The 15,401-nt window shown below is 40.7% G+C and overlaps 2 protein-coding genes across 3 annotated transcripts in view; one reads left to right on the forward strand and one right to left on the reverse strand.

The window, feature by feature from the left end:
• Window positions 1-1,961: 1,961 nt before the first annotated feature.
• Window positions 1,962-10,895, forward strand: eif2s2.L (eukaryotic translation initiation factor 2 subunit beta L homeolog). The gene is given in 9 exon segments (NM_001096819.1): window positions 1,962-2,107; window positions 4,721-4,901; window positions 5,406-5,509; window positions 6,294-6,429; window positions 6,912-7,015; window positions 7,423-7,571; window positions 7,656-7,712; window positions 8,549-8,634; window positions 10,382-10,895. Coding segments are annotated over 9 exon segments (1,008 nt in total). The 5' UTR covers window positions 1,962-2,092; the 3' UTR covers window positions 10,558-10,895.
• Window positions 10,896-14,889: 3,994 nt separating this feature from the next.
• The window catches only part of raly.L (RALY heterogeneous nuclear ribonucleoprotein L homeolog), an 83,244-nt gene continuing 82,732 nt past the window's right edge, over window positions 14,890-15,401 (reverse strand). For both annotated transcript variants that reach the window (XM_041576375.1, XM_018235214.2), the window contains exon 10: window positions 14,890-15,401. This exon is cut by the window's right edge and continues 21 nt beyond it. The gene's annotated coding sequence lies outside the window, so the exon portion shown is untranslated.

A 15,401-nucleotide genomic window follows, 5' to 3' on the forward strand; every position in this document is an offset into this window, starting at 1 on the left:
GATGCGTGCATGTACAATGCACATTCACATGTGCAGTGATCTTGTTCAAGGTATATCTGGAGCCCTCTACTATAAAACACAGCATTTTGCACCCATTAGCTCTCAATAGGGTTGCCACCTTTTCTGGAAAAAAATACCGGCCTTCCTATTATATTTATCTTTTTACCCTATTAATAACATTGGTATCAGCCATCATTATTATTGGCCAGGTGGCAACCCTAGCTCTCAAACATTTGTGATGAACCCATAGTAAACATGTCATATAAAGTCCACTATTCTTGCTAGCAAATTGGCATTAAGTGTTCAATATTCCTGGTGGCACATTAGTTTATATAGCTGAGTTATTGCTGGCATATATAATGGGTAGTATTTCTGGTACATTGGCATATAACTCCAGCATTACACTCAAGATACCTGCGGTCAGTGTTGGACTGGGATACCAGGAGCCCACCCAAAAACCTTTGACTAGGGGCCCACCAATTAATCTTAGACCAGGGGCCCACTCTTAGTAGTATTATTCTTCCTCTCCCCACTCAACCTCTATTCTCCTAGTCTCTTTTCTTTACATACTATAATCTATTATTCCATCTATTTAGCCAATTTGTTCTCATTGAAATAGGAAATGGCCATTAAATAGGCCACATGTCTAGCAACATAAGGGCCCACTGGCACCTTGGCCCACCGGGACTTTTCCAAGTATCCCTTTCGGCCAGTCCAACACTGCCTGCGGTAGCTATACACTGGTACTAGGGTTGCCACCTGGTCGGTAAATGATGCTTGATCCCAATTTTATTAATAGGGAAAAAAGATAAATATATAGGAAGGCCGGTGTTTTTTTTCCAGAAAAGGTGGCAACCCTAAAGCTGGCCGTAGATTTTGAGATTTTTAAAAGATCCGATCGTCATCGTGAGACCACGATTATCTCGGAACGATCGTACGAATTATCCATCAACTCAAAAGACCAATTTGCCAGGAAAACAAAGGGTAGCTGCCTGCTTGGCACTGCAAACATAGATAGATTGCACTGGGACTGATAAAGATTTTTTAACCTGGCCTATCAATTTCCCGACAGATGTACGATGTTTGATCTTTCGAATCCCACTAACCGCACGATAGTTTGGAAGGATTGGTCGGAATTCGCTAAAATTAGTCGTTTGGCGAAAGAAATCTTTATTTAAGCTCTGGGCCTAGGCTTAAAGGCCAGAGCTCAGAAATTGATATTGGCCACCAGCTGTGGAGCAGAGGTGGGCTTGGTATGTTACTAGTTGGGTTACCAATGGAAATTACAGAATAGGAGAATGTTTCTCCTGTTAGTTAATCGGTTGGCTTAATAAAGTCGCTGCGGCCTTTTTCCTTCCACAGTAAAGTGTTGTTGTATTTTATTGGGTTTAGACATAATTATAAGCAGCATTAACTTTCCATGGTGCATTGAGACTTTATCCCTTTGTTTCTTCTGGCACGCTGGCACATATGGATGCTAGATGCCACCCGTGTACTCATTTGCGCAAGGCCGAGCACGTGCGTTCTCGAACTTCTCGTTTACGCACGCGCGTCCTAGTTTGCGCACGTGCGCCCTCGTTTACGCACACGCGTCCTTGTTTACGCACGGCCGCGCATGTGCGTTCTCGTTTACGCACGCGCGTCCTCGTTTGCGCACTTGCGCCCTCGTTTAGGCACGGCCGTGCCCTCGCGTCCTGCTTTGCGCATTGGTGGGGGGGTTTACCGCCTCTGACTTTATTTTATTGAAATGTTATTGTTTTTTATTTTATTGAAAATATACAACTAAAGCGCCAGCTTTCTCCAGAGGGCCCTTTCGTCATCAGTCAAATATTTAGAACTACAATATGACAAAGTACATTTCCCAGTGCTCCCCGCGCTCGCGTCGCACTGTGATTACGTAAAGCTGAGTAATGAGGTCGCTCTGTGGCATGACTGAGTGCGCATGCGCAGTTCCCTTTGAGTTCCGGTTGCTGATGTAAGAGGTGGAAACCGGGTGTTCCGGACACACTAAAGGCCGGAGCGGGTGACTGGAGCGCAGAACGGCGTAAGGGAGCAGGTGGTACGGACAGAAGAGCCTTATTACACAGCTGCAATGTCCGGAGACGAGGTGAGAGGAGACTGGCATAGGAAACACGAGGGCGGTGGAAACATGTGCGCGGCAGTGGGAGGAAGAACGAAGCTGGGCTTGGAGAGGAGGCCCTGCACTGGGAGTCCTTGCTATTTGCTAGACCAGAGACTGAAGTGAAGCGATAGCTCAGACGGAGGAGTCTGGTCGGGAGGCTTTAGGGTAGAGCAGAAGGGCGTTTGTCTTGGATCCCCAGGTGGGGCCTTGGCGAGAGGCTATAGATCTAGAATGGCGTATTTATGGTGTAATTGTAGTATAGGCTTTATATAATCAGGGATGTCCAATCTGCTGCCTTCCAGCTGCTGCAACTAAGGATCCACAGTGGCTCTGTCACCCCTCTTATAATGGATGCGCCGGTCTAACAGGCTTTGTTCATTCATTACCCAAGAGGGCCCTATACCTTGTACTGCTCTCCAGCACCTCCAAGCTGTGCCTTCATTTTATACATCCCCCACACAGACCATGGCTTTATCACAACTGTAGTATTCACAGCAGTGGGTAGGTGTAAATTGTAAAAAAAAAAAAAAAAACCATTTAAAGTTGCCATGTAAAGATCCTTTTTTGCTGGACTGGATTGCCATTGAAGGGAGAACTGGTGCCCAATAAATACAAGTGCATCGTTATCATAGGATTCTTATATTTACCGTTTTTGCAAACAGGAGCACCTGCCCAGGGTCCTGTATCTAACTCCATATGTTCTATTCGTGTAATTAATGTGATTTATTTGAATAAACATGTTTACTTTAGAGCGCACCATGTAAATAAATGTTAATAATAATATTCACTGGGCGTGGGTGCTTAACATTTTGGCACCCCCTATTCATTATTTCTTCTCGTTTCAACAATGTCTTTGATGTTTTAGAGCAGTGATCCCCAACTAGTAGCCCGTGAGCAACTTGTTACTCCCCAACCCCTTGGATGTTGCTCCCAGTCGCCTCAAAGCAGGTGCTTATTTTTAAATTTCAGGCTTGGAGGAAAGTTTGGTTGTATAAAAAGCCAAACTGTGCCTCAATGTACGTTGGCAATCCACCTTGGGGCTACCAAATGGGCAATCGCAGCACTTATTTGGAACATGTTTCATGCATGTGTTGCTCTCCAACTCCTTTTACTTCTAAATGTTGCTCACGGGTGAAAAGATTGGGCATCCCTATTTTAGAGCAAGGCTAGTATTTCTAGATTTGCCACCGTTGTTGCTGGGGGAAGATCTTTCCTGTGCAATTGGAAAGGCATATTTCCAGAATTAACAGACCACTCCATTTAATCAGACAGAATAGCTGGTCTAACTTACTAAGGGCTAGTCCACACGAGGAGATTCGGGGAGATTTTGTTGCCTGGCGACTAATCGCCACGTCTTTTGCGCGACTATCTCCCTGAACACTCACTGAGGCAACTTCAGGCGACTATAGAAAACACATCGCCATGTGTGCATTAGCGCAGGCGACTTTGCATTGTAGCCTAAGGGGAAAAACGCTGAGGCAGTTCGGGGAGATAGTCGCGCAGTCCTATTAACAGTGTTTGATCTTTGTTGTCCTGTTTCAGCTCATGTTACACATTATCTGTTTTTGGTGTTGCACTGTTTCAGCTTGTCATCATACACATTTAAACCGTCTATACTGTGCCCAATAGGCAGCAAAAGTAGGTCGCAGCGCAGTGTCAGGCTTTGCGGCTATATCCATTCAAAAGGTCTTCACTATAGCCACCTCATGAAAGTGATGATACAGCAGTCAATACATGTGGCCTTCATAAAAGAGACAATCTCTATTGTTAACATGAACCATTTTGACTCTCTAGTCCTGTTAAGGTTTAGAATATTTCCTCATTGACCGCTTACAACCTTTTTTTTATTTATTTTTTTTAAATACCAGACTCTGGTGAAATTCTTTTGTTGGTTGCAGTCAGCAAATAGTGGCAATCAGCTGCACTAGGCTTGTTTGTTTAGTCCCCTCTTTTGTATTCTGATTGTTTAGCATTACAATTTCAGGCAGAGTCATACTGGCCCACTGGGATATTAGAAAAAGCCCTGCTGAGCCCAAACTGCTACTCGCAGCTTGTGTTCAGTAATTTATTTTTATTACAAATGTGAGGGGGAGAAAATAAATCAAAGGTGGACACGCATTCCACCTTGGAATGTATGGTTGCCTTTAATTTTTTTTTTTTGCAGGAGTTTCAGCTAGTTTTTGCAGGAGTTTCAGCTAGGCATGGGGGGGGAGTGTGGGAGCAGAGAGAGATAAAGTTTGTAGTATTCTGCTTGTTCAAGTATAAGGTAATGCTTTCAATCTATCCATTTCTGCAGTGATCTTAGTAGCTCAATGGAGTGCCCCTTGGCCATTTCAGCAGTGATTTTACTGGCATGTCTGGGTGTAATGAAGTGCTGGGCTGGTGGTTTTGTTGTGGTGGGTCAGATTAATACACAATGCTGTTGGCAATTGAAATATCAAGGTGCCATACAGCCAACTATATAGGTTTACATCAGTTAATAGCATTCTTTTTTAAAGTATTAAGAGATATATCCAGTGGACATCTCTCTATGTTTATTAGTAAAGTCATATGTTAATGTCTTGCTGTACATAGAATATCTTTTATCTTCTCCTGTAGATGATTTTCGACCCGACCATGAGCAAAAAGAAAAAGAAGAAGAAGAAGCCTTTTATGCTGGATGAAGATGGAGCAGAGCCACAGGCAGAAGAGATGCAGGTCCCGGAGACTAAAGAAGTGGAACCAGAACCACCAGAAGATAAGGATTTGGATGCTGATGACGAGACCTTTAAAAAGAGAGGTTAGTTGCCGGGATCCTGCAGAGAAGTAGAAAAAACAGACGGCACAACTGTCTCTAGTGCACGTTCCCTCAGTGGCCACTTCCACTGGCACATATACGAATTTGGAGGATAGAACAGCACCACTAAATGTTTAAAAGTAAAATACATTTATTGCAGTACTTGGGGCATTATAGCAACGTTTCAGGCCTGATTGGGTTCTTTATCAAGCTTGATAAAGGGCCGAACGAGGCCTGAAACATCGCTGTAATGCCCCAAATACTGCAATAAAGATATTTTACTTCTAAACATTTAGTGGTGCTGTTCTATCCTCCAAATTCCTATAGAGAAGTAACCCAGATGTTGTGCATTTATCTCCTGTTTGTCTTGGATAAATACAACGCAGTTAGAGTTGATAATAATGAAACTTTTTGTGCCATTGAAGTATAAAGTCCTGTTGCTGCTCTACTTTTTCTCCCCCTGCATTGTTTTCTCTTTCTGAGGTTGTGTCTCTAATTTCTTTGCAGCTGACGCTCCTGATGACCTAGATGACCTAAATTTCTTGAACCAGAAAAAGAAAAAGAAGAAAGCAAAAAAGTTTGACTTGGAGGAAACAGAGGAAGGGGTTAAGGTATTAGAGTGTCTCTCTGTACAGTTTCTTTGTTGGCATGCTACCCAGTGTTCTAGCAGATGCATGTGTGCAAGAGAAATTTAAAGGAACAGTAACACCCAAAAAATAAGTGTTTTTAAAGCATTGAAAATATCATGTTGTCCTGTACTGGTAAAACTGATGTGTTTGCTTCAGAAACACTACTATAGTTCATATAAACAAGTGCTGTGTAGCAATGGCAGAAATTGAAAAAAGGCTATATGGCACCATTTAAATAGTGGGTAATAGATAGCACCATTATGTTTCTACAGAGCTTATCTGCTGTGTAAACTGAGCCATTTCTCCATTGAATGTCTGCCCCCATTGCTACACAGCAGCTTATTTATATATTAAATAATAGTGTTTCTGAAGCAAACACCGGTGCAGGGCAACACTGCATTATATTTTTATTACTTTAAAACACTTTCAAGTTTTGTGAGAGAGGACAAGTAAGCCTGTCTATAGTCTGAAATGAGACAGTAGCTGCCTAGGCAAAGTCACACATTTTGTTTCCTCAAAAACCTTTTCAATAGGCAAGAAATATAATTGTATGCAGCCATTCTACTGGAAAAGCACTTGCACCCCTTTTGCTGTATGTGCCATTTTGGAACTGGACAGTTAGCATCTTCCTACTAGTCCACTAGTCCACACACTTATTTTAGATTATTTGGTCTATTGAACACTTTGCATTTCTGGTTTAGATGTTCCCTGGCTTTTATGCAAAATAAGTTCCCATGTCCCTTATTATAACTTTTATATTCCCCAGAACCTTAAAATTGAGGGAGAGCTTCAGGAGGCCTCTGAATCCCAGGAGGATGATTTGGATTTCATGCTGAGCAAGAAGAAGAAAAAAAAGAATGTGAAATTCCCAGAAGAGGAAGATCCCCTGGACAAAGAAGAAGGTAAGTTTGGGTTTCCTGTAAAGGGGAAGGACTCTAGCGGGGTTATTCATTAAAGTCTGAATGCCAAAAAAACAATAAAATCTGATTTTTTAGGGGGGGAAAAAAACCAAATTTTTTTGTAATTTATTATACCCCGAGGCTGCTAAAAGTCAGAATTCGGAAATACTCCATCTCCAAGCTGTCAGGGTCCTGTAGAAATCAATGGCAAAGGTGCCATTTCAAATTTTAAGAAAATATGGTCTGCGCTGAGTTTCGGCCAAAAATCCGGGGGAAAAATTAGAGTTTCAGGCATTGAACCAAAAAATTTTGGGTTTTCGCAAAGACATGAATTTTTCGAGTTTTTTTTTACCGAAACCATTTTATCGAGCTTTTTCAAAAATAAATATCAGAAAAATCGGATTTTGACAAACCCCTTGATCTCATGCTTGCATCACAACCATGAGCAGGTAAAGCACTGTAGACCCTTAATTTGTTTTCTCCAGGTTTCGAAGAAGAAGACGACAATAAGAAAGATGATGGAATCTCCTTCATCTCTCAGCTGGGTCCTGCGTGGGCTGGCTCAGAAAGGGACTATACCTATGATGAGGTGAGCCGAGTACTAAGATAATTGACTACTGTAATTCATTTTTTTTTTTTAACCTTTGTTAGAGATGCAGAAGTGCTAAAACCATGTAACATTTTACACACAGGAAGTCATTTGTATAGTAGCTGCAATATTCTTAATGTTCCTCTGCTGTGATAGATGTTGTTGAAATGTGCTGTTATTTCCATAGCAGTATGCAGTACTGGTTCTAATTAATTTGCAAACCCTTGATTAATTGTTTTGCGAGTGACCTGATGTGCTTGTTTATGCCCTCTTATAGCGTCATTGGTTGGTTTGAGTCATCACTGGTCACCGCTAACGAGCATATAACAAGCTTAGAAATGTACCCTCTGTAATCTTTGTCATTGGTTTGCTTCTTGTAATTGTCTTTGTATTATCTGTACTTTTAGCTGCTAAACAGAGTTTTTAACATCATGCGAGAGAAGAATCCAGACATGGTGGCTGGGGAGAAGAGAAAGTTTGTTATGAAGCCTCCTCAGGTTGTCCGAGTAGGGACAAAGAAAACATCGTTTGTCAACTTCACTGATATCTGCAAACTGTGAGTGGGACTTTTGGTTTATCTCTGATATTTCTCTTCTGCGTATTTTGCTGAAATTTCACAATTCCTCATTTCATGTTGCAGGTTACATCGTCAGCCGAAACACTTGCTGGCCTTCTTGTTAGCTGAATTGGGGACATGGTATGTCAAGCTTGGCAATGTTGAAATAAAAGGAGTCATGTTTAGTTTGCCATTATGAAATTACATTATCTGTTTGCTACAGTGTTTCAAGCTGTTTGCACATAATCTCATATCGCACAGGCTTCGTTTCATGCAAGAATAGGACATTGAGGGCTACCAGCACTTATGGGGCTGTGGGGAGTTTTAAATTGGGAAGAGAGGAGGGGTTGTTCATCCCTCTTTTAAAGGGGGTTGTTCACCTTCCAAACACTTTTAAGTTCAGTTGTTTTCAGAATATTCCCCAAAAATAGACTTTTTTCAATTGCTTTCCATTATTTATTTTTTACTGTTTTTCTAAAATCTTAAGTTTAAAATGTAATGTTCGGATCTCTGGTGTTTGAGTCTGGCAGCTCAGTAATTCCGATGCGGATTTTAAACTTAAATTTTGCAACATTTAGTTGATACATTTCTCAGCAGCATCTCTGGAGTATTAGCAACTATTGTATCAATTCTTACAGCTGCCTGTAAGAATCTGCTCAGCAGAGACTAAGGTAACAAATGTATCAATTTAATAATTGATACATTTTACAGGGTCTACGACTCCTCCCAGAGCTGCTTTAAAAGGTGAAAAATTACACTTTAATATTAGAAAAACGGTGACACATAGAAAATAGAAAGTAATTGGAAAAAGTCATTATTTCTGGTGATCTATCTGAAAGCAAATAGTTGTTTAAAGGTGAACAACCCCTTTAAGCCAAGCCTTGCTACAGCTGAACAATTGTCCTGGGGCCAGTGGGGATATCGTAAAAGTGGTACATCTCTAGAGACTTTTTAACTTTTTTTTTTTGTTTATTCAGTGGCTCTATAGATGGTAACAACCAGTTAGTCATCAAAGGCAGATTCCAGCAGAAGCAAATAGAGAACGTTCTAAGAAGATATATCAGTAAGTCCTTTTTTTTTTTTTTTTTTTTTTTTTTTTTTACTTTGGCAAAATTGTTTCATGCATATATGGAAAAGAAATGGTGGTGGCATTGTCTGCTTTTGCAGTCTTTACAAACTGGTCATGAATCACAGCCACTATGGACTGGCAATTTGTGAAACCTGGCTCATTAAATTTCTCTGTAACGGGTAATTTCTGCATCTAGATCCTTGTTGCACAGTGCTTAAGGGCTTGAATAAGCAGTCCAGCATCTGTGTGCTTCTAGTTTCCAGGGGATTTGCAAAAGCAGTTCCATAATCACATGGTTTGTACTGAGCTTTTTTTGGTGAAGTAAGCTGTTCTGTACCTGCATAGACATGTACTAACACCTAATGCCATTTGGTCAGAATAAGGTTAATAAGATTGTAATTTGGAGGCCTGTGCTTGCATATTGTCTTAAATATTATTGGAACAATAGCAGGTGGGCTATTTATGGAACCAAGAAAATGGTCAAAGCAAAAGAGGGGGCCTGAACCTGAAAAGTCTGAAAACCTCTGCCTAAGGCATTCAGCCAAAACCAGTTGTAATGGTGTGCCTCATTGTACAGCTTTGATCTTTTCTTAAAATCCTGCTTGTTTAATTTGAAAATATTTTGAAAACAAAAAAAACCTCTGCCTTGGGTCTTAAAGGGGAACTATCTTGAAAATTGAAATGTAATATTAGCTCCAGCATGCTGAAATAAGAAACTTTCAATTAAAAATTCTGTACCATTTCTGAAATAATCTAGTTTATCTTCACTATTCTGGATTATTTCAGAAATGGTACAGAATTTTTTCAGAATAGTGAATATAAACTTGATTATTTCAGAAACATTGTGGAATATTTAATTGATTGTATTCGGAAAATTTCTTATTTCAGTATGCTGAAGCTTATATTAAATACATTTTTCCGCTATAGTTCCCCTTTAAGTAAGCATTTTAGTATTTTGTCTACCCCTAGGAACTGTGACCATAGCAGAATAAATACAATTTCTGCTTTAAGCTTCCCTTGGTGTTTCGACCATTCAGCCATAGTTGCATTAAATCTAAGACATTCCCCCGTTCGACCAAATCTCGCTGACTTCTAGTTGAGTTTTCAGGTGTATGTAGAAGAGACGGGCGGGCGTATGTAGAAGAGACGGGCGGGCGTATGTAGAAGAGACGGGCGGGCGTATGTAGAAGAGACGGGCGGGCGTATGTAGAAGAGACGGGCGGGCGTATGTAGAAGAGACGGGCGGGCGTATGTAGAAGAGACGGGCGGGCGTATGTAGAAGAGACGGGCGGGCGTATGTAGAAGAGACAGACGGGCGGGCGTATGTAGAAGAGACGGGCGGGCGTATGTAGAAGAGACAGACGGGCGGGCGTATGTAGAAGAGACAGACGGGCGGGCGTATGTAGAAGAGACAGACGGGCGGACGTATGTAGAAGAGACAGACGGGCGGGCGTATGTAGAAGAGACAATAGGCATTCTTCCCAGGTAACATTACATTAGAAGGTAACACCCTCATTACTCCTCCTCCTACACAAAAACATACTAGCAGGTTAATTGGCTTCTGTTGACCTTAGATTGTAAGCTCAACTGGGGCAGGGACTGGTATAACTGCAATGAGATTTTTCGGTTGGGTAAATCTGAGAGATCTCAATAGTACTCTCGAGTAGGTGGCACGATTGTGTATGGCTGTTGCTTGTAGTCTTCCTGTCTCTTAACTGTACATTCCTGACTTGTCCTGCAGAGGAATACGTGACTTGTCACACCTGCCGATCGCCAGACACCATCTTGCAGAAGGACACGCGATTATATTTCCTGCAGTGTGAAACGTGTCACTCGCGCTGTTCCGTGGCCAGCATCAAAACTGGATTCCAGGCAGTCACAGGCAAGAGAGCACAGCTCCGTGCCAAAGCCAACTAACTGCCTTGAAAAGCGTTTGGGAGTTTGCCAGCTTTGGTGCAAGGATATATTGCAGGGACTTGGGGGCGCAGTACCCTGGCTTTATAAGGAATGCTGTGAGAAGAGGCCTCAAACATATTGGCTCATTTTCTTTCTTTCTTTTTTTTTTTTTTAAATCTTTGCTCGCGCAGAGAGATTCTAAAGCAGACAATGGAGCCGATTATTCTATTCACATATTTGCTCTCGGAAAATTATTTTTCCAGCTGCCTGAGGGGAAAGTGGGAAGGTGGTGTATGCATTTTTAACCAAACGTCTGTAAAATGCAAAAATACATTAAAGTTATTACATGATTCACAGAATAATCACTTGGCTGAATTCCTATTTTCCCGTCCGTCTCGATTTTTCTTCCCATAACCCTTCAGTTGTGTTGTAATATTTACAAGTTGCCAGCAGGGAGTATCTAGTAGAGTATCACTGGGTCATGAGCATTTCAACATCACCATCTTTGTAGCTTTAAACAACCCCTTCAGTTTGCGAATAACTTGAGAGGAAGCTTAAAATGTTGCAACTGCGCTGTGTTGATTATTGTGATTCTCATTAAAGGGATACTGTCATGGGGAAAAAAATATATTTTTCAAAACGCATCAGTTAAAAGTGCTGCTCCAGCAGAATTCAGCACTTAAATCCATTTCTCAAAAGAGCAAACTGATTTTTTTATATTTAATTTTGAAATCTGACATGGGGCTAGACATATTGTCCGTTTCCCAGCTGCCCCCAGACATGTGACGTGTGCTCTGATAAACTTCAGTCACTCTTTACTGCTGTACTGCAAGTTGGAGTGATATCACCCCCCTCCCTTCCCCCCAGCAGCCAAACAACAGAACAATGGGAAGATAACCAGATAGCAGCTCCCTAACACAAGATGACAGCTGCCTGGTAGATCTAAGAACAGCACTCAATAGTAAAATCCAGGTCCCACTGAGACACATTCAGTTACATTGATTAGGAGAAACAACAGCCTGCCAGAAAGCAGTTCCATCCTAAAGTGCTGGCTCTTTCTGAAAGCACATGACCAGGCAAAATGACCTGAGATGGCTCCTACACACCAATATTGCTACTAAAAAATACACTTGCTGGTTCAGGAATTAAATTTTATATTGTAGAGTTGATTATTTGCAGTGTAAACAGTGTCATTTAGAAATAAAAACGACATCATAAAAATCATGACAGAATCCCTTTAAATATGAATGAATATACATTTTGGGCAAAGACATTATTATTCCACTCTAAGCCTTCCTTTAGCAGAACCATTGACTATACAGGAACACCGAAAAGGAGATAACTGCTGGCATTCGAGATGTAGGGATAAATCCGTTATTCTACTAATTCCTGGCGGCTGCCAATAAGATCTCACTCATACAGCCAGCCCAGGACTGGAATTGTTTAGATGCCGCCAGGTGTTATGGAGGCACCTCTTCTATATCCATGTGAGAGACATTAAAGGGGAACTAAAGTTTAAAATAGAATTATGCTATAAATGTATAGTAAACATAAACATGAACTTACTTCACCAGAAGCCTAATTAAACAAATGACTTATGCTTTCAAAGTTGGCCACAGGGGGTCATCGTCCGTTGGGAGGCTAAATTTGGGATTGTCAAATAATTTCTGCCATAGAAGCCGATACAACAAGACTGATTAATAATCAGAATATACAGACTGCACTGGGTCTGTGGCTACGAATCTCTACACGCTCGCCGGCTGCTTTACAGGGAAACAAACAAAGCTGCTTGAGTTTTGGGAAATAAGGTGGAAGGCTCCCCCCTGCTGTTTGAAAGTATTATCAGTTTCCCTGCAGAGCAGGTAGGGACCATCTAAAGTTTCCTGTCTGCAGCTGTCGGAGCAAGTAAAAACGAATGGGGAAGTCCACTGCATACAGTCAGGTTTATTATAAAAACAGTACACATTTTTTAATTAAAGTATATTGGAGATAGGTTTCTTTTTCATTAAAGAAAGTAAAAATGGGATTTTATTTTTTTGACTTTACATTAACGGTCAGTGTTGGCTGAGGTTGCAATGGGGAGTATACAGCAGTGCTTGATTCAAGGCAGGAGGAGACGGTGGCTGTGAGTAATTACAGTGGTGTGAAAAACTATTTGCCCCCTTCCTGATTTCTTATTCTTTTGCATGTTTGTCACACTTAAATGTTTCTGCTCATCAAAACCGTTAACTATTAGTCAAAGATAACATAATTGAACACAAAATGCAGTTTTTAAATGAAGGTTTACGTTATTAAGGGAGAAAAAAAACTCCAAATCTACATGGGCCTGTGTGAAAAAGTGATTGCCCCCCTTGTTAAAAAATAACTTAACTGTGGTTTATCACACCTGAGTTCAATTTCAAAGGTTATAAAGCCATTTCTAAAGATTTGGGACTCAGCGAACCACAGTGAGAGCCATTATCCACAAATGGCAAAAACATGGAACAGTGGTGAACCTTCCCAGGAGTGGCCGGCCGACCAAAATTACCCCAAGAGCGCAGAGACAACTCATCCGAGAGGCCACAAAAGACCCCATTCCTTAGCCAGCAATAAAAATCAGACTTTAAGTTCCCCATTTTTACTTTTTCTGGGTCAATTATTGAAAAAGTCCTCGGAACTAACTATAGAAGCCTGTAGTAGTTTCTACAAGATTACTTGCTGGAAGTCTGTCCATTGAATGCATTCCACATGTATTAAAAGAAAAAAAAAAAAAAAAAACGGAGCCAATGCTGAAGCTTTTATTTTACAGAAGTATTTATTTACAAGACTGGATGTCACAAGTTTTACTCTTCTCTTGAAGGATAAACACAATATATATATTTACACACATGTATAGACTTGAGTTGCTTGAACTGTGCCCCTCTGCTCGTAAGCTTCCTTGCCGTCACACTGCTCAAATCACAATACAGACCTGGACAGGAGCGCTACATTTATTTGGAAATAAAGTATTTAAAAAAGTTAGAAAACAATCTTTTTTTTCTTAATTACATCCTTTGTTATTTACAGAGGCTCGATTCTGGCGCGTGGGGGGGGGGGGTTGTGTAGATAAGACAATGCTGATTTGTTTTGGTTAAGACTTGTGACCAGGGAGGATACACAAATGAAAGTGGCACTGATACATTTTGGGGGTTATTTATTAAAGACTGAATGCTAAAAACTCGAAAAATTCGATAAAATCAGAATTTTAGTGGAAAAAAACCTAAAATTTTTCAACATTTATTATACCCTGGGGATGCAAAGAGTCGGAATCCGAAAATACTCCCATATTCAAGCTGTTGAGGTCCTGTAGAAGTCCTATTTGAAGATATTATGGTCTGAGTTGGGTTTTGTACAATAATCCGAACATTTCAGGCTTTTCTATCTTTTTCACGAAAATTCAGGCATCAAATCCAAAAAATTAGGATTTTTCTTGCGACAACATAAAAAAATTGCGGTTTTTCCTCATCCGATTTTTTTGTGGTTTTTAAATGATAAGTAAGGGTAACTCATGGATTCTAGTTTGGTCGGACTTTTATTTAAAACATGAAAACGGATTTTGATAAATAACCCCCTCTATGTTCTTAATGTATCTAATAATAGTCATCTGACCCCTACCACATGTTACCTGGGTCAGATTCATGGAGATTATAATCTATATATAGAGCTTGCACTGAAAACAAGTCCAGCCCTTGAAAGAAAAAGATATTTTTATTAAATAAATTGCTTAAAGAATCTCTGTTTTCATCTCGTATTATAAGGAAGAATTTTGGAGGGGGAGAGGGCTACACTGTCTCAGGCAGTTCAGAAAAGATGTTCATCACAGAGGGTTTTTAAAAATGAGAAAATAGAAACACCTCTATCGACTGCCTTGAAAGATGTAGGTAAACCTTTCTTAAAGGATAAGTTAACCTTTAAAATAAGTGAATGTAAAAATGATGAGGGGGCTATTCTAAGCACTTTTGTCATTTACGTTCATTATTTATTTATTTTTCATTCCAAGATATTAAAGGATACACGTGCTGTTACAACAGCGCCACCTGCTGGTCATTTCCCCACCAGTCTGACCACCAAGTAGTCAAGGAAATTGTCAGGAGAAAGAAAGAGGCTGCTCTGATGTTCTTTTGCTTAGGGAAGATTTAAGAGAGGTTTCTAATTGTTTTCCCTAACCAGAAGAACATCAGAGCAGTCTCTTTCTTTCTCCTGACAATTTCCTTGACTACTTGGTGGTCAGACTGGTGGGAAAATCACCAGCAGGTGGCGCTGTTGTAACAAAATTAATTCATATTAACAGCACGTGTATCCTTTCATATCTTGGAATAAAAAATAAATAATGAATGTAAATGACAACAGTGCTTAGAATAGCCCCCTCATCATTTTTACATTCACTTATTTTAAAGCTTTAAGCTGGCTGCCTGTTTGGCGAGATGGAGTGGACTCCTGCCAGTTTAGATGCCCTTACTTACTAGTAGGGGCCAATGATTGGATCATATTCCGGTCCAAGTGAAGGACACCATTGCCTCAGTCCAGTCCTTCCTGATGGGATTCAAACCTGCCCAATTTCTAGACAGATACTGGTTATACAGGCCCTATACACAGACCCATAATCTACTGACAAATTGATGATGATGATGGAGGGAACTGGTGCGTTCTAAAGAAATATGGGAGCACAGCTTCATCTGTACAGTTCCTGCTCCATACGGGAAGCATGTGGTTCTTTTTTCCCCTGGCCACTGTCTCTTGGTGATGGAGAAGGATAAAGTCTCTGGGTAACCAATCTTGAGTGTTGCAGGTGAGGCCGCGCTGGGATCCTCAGATGTTTGGAGTTTGTAGTGAAGTCCCCTCTGCAG

The sequence above is a fragment of the Xenopus laevis genome, chromosome 9_10L (assembly GCF_017654675.1).
Source record: "Xenopus laevis strain J_2021 chromosome 9_10L, Xenopus_laevis_v10.1, whole genome shotgun sequence".
NCBI lineage: Eukaryota > Metazoa > Chordata > Amphibia > Anura > Pipidae > Xenopus > Xenopus laevis.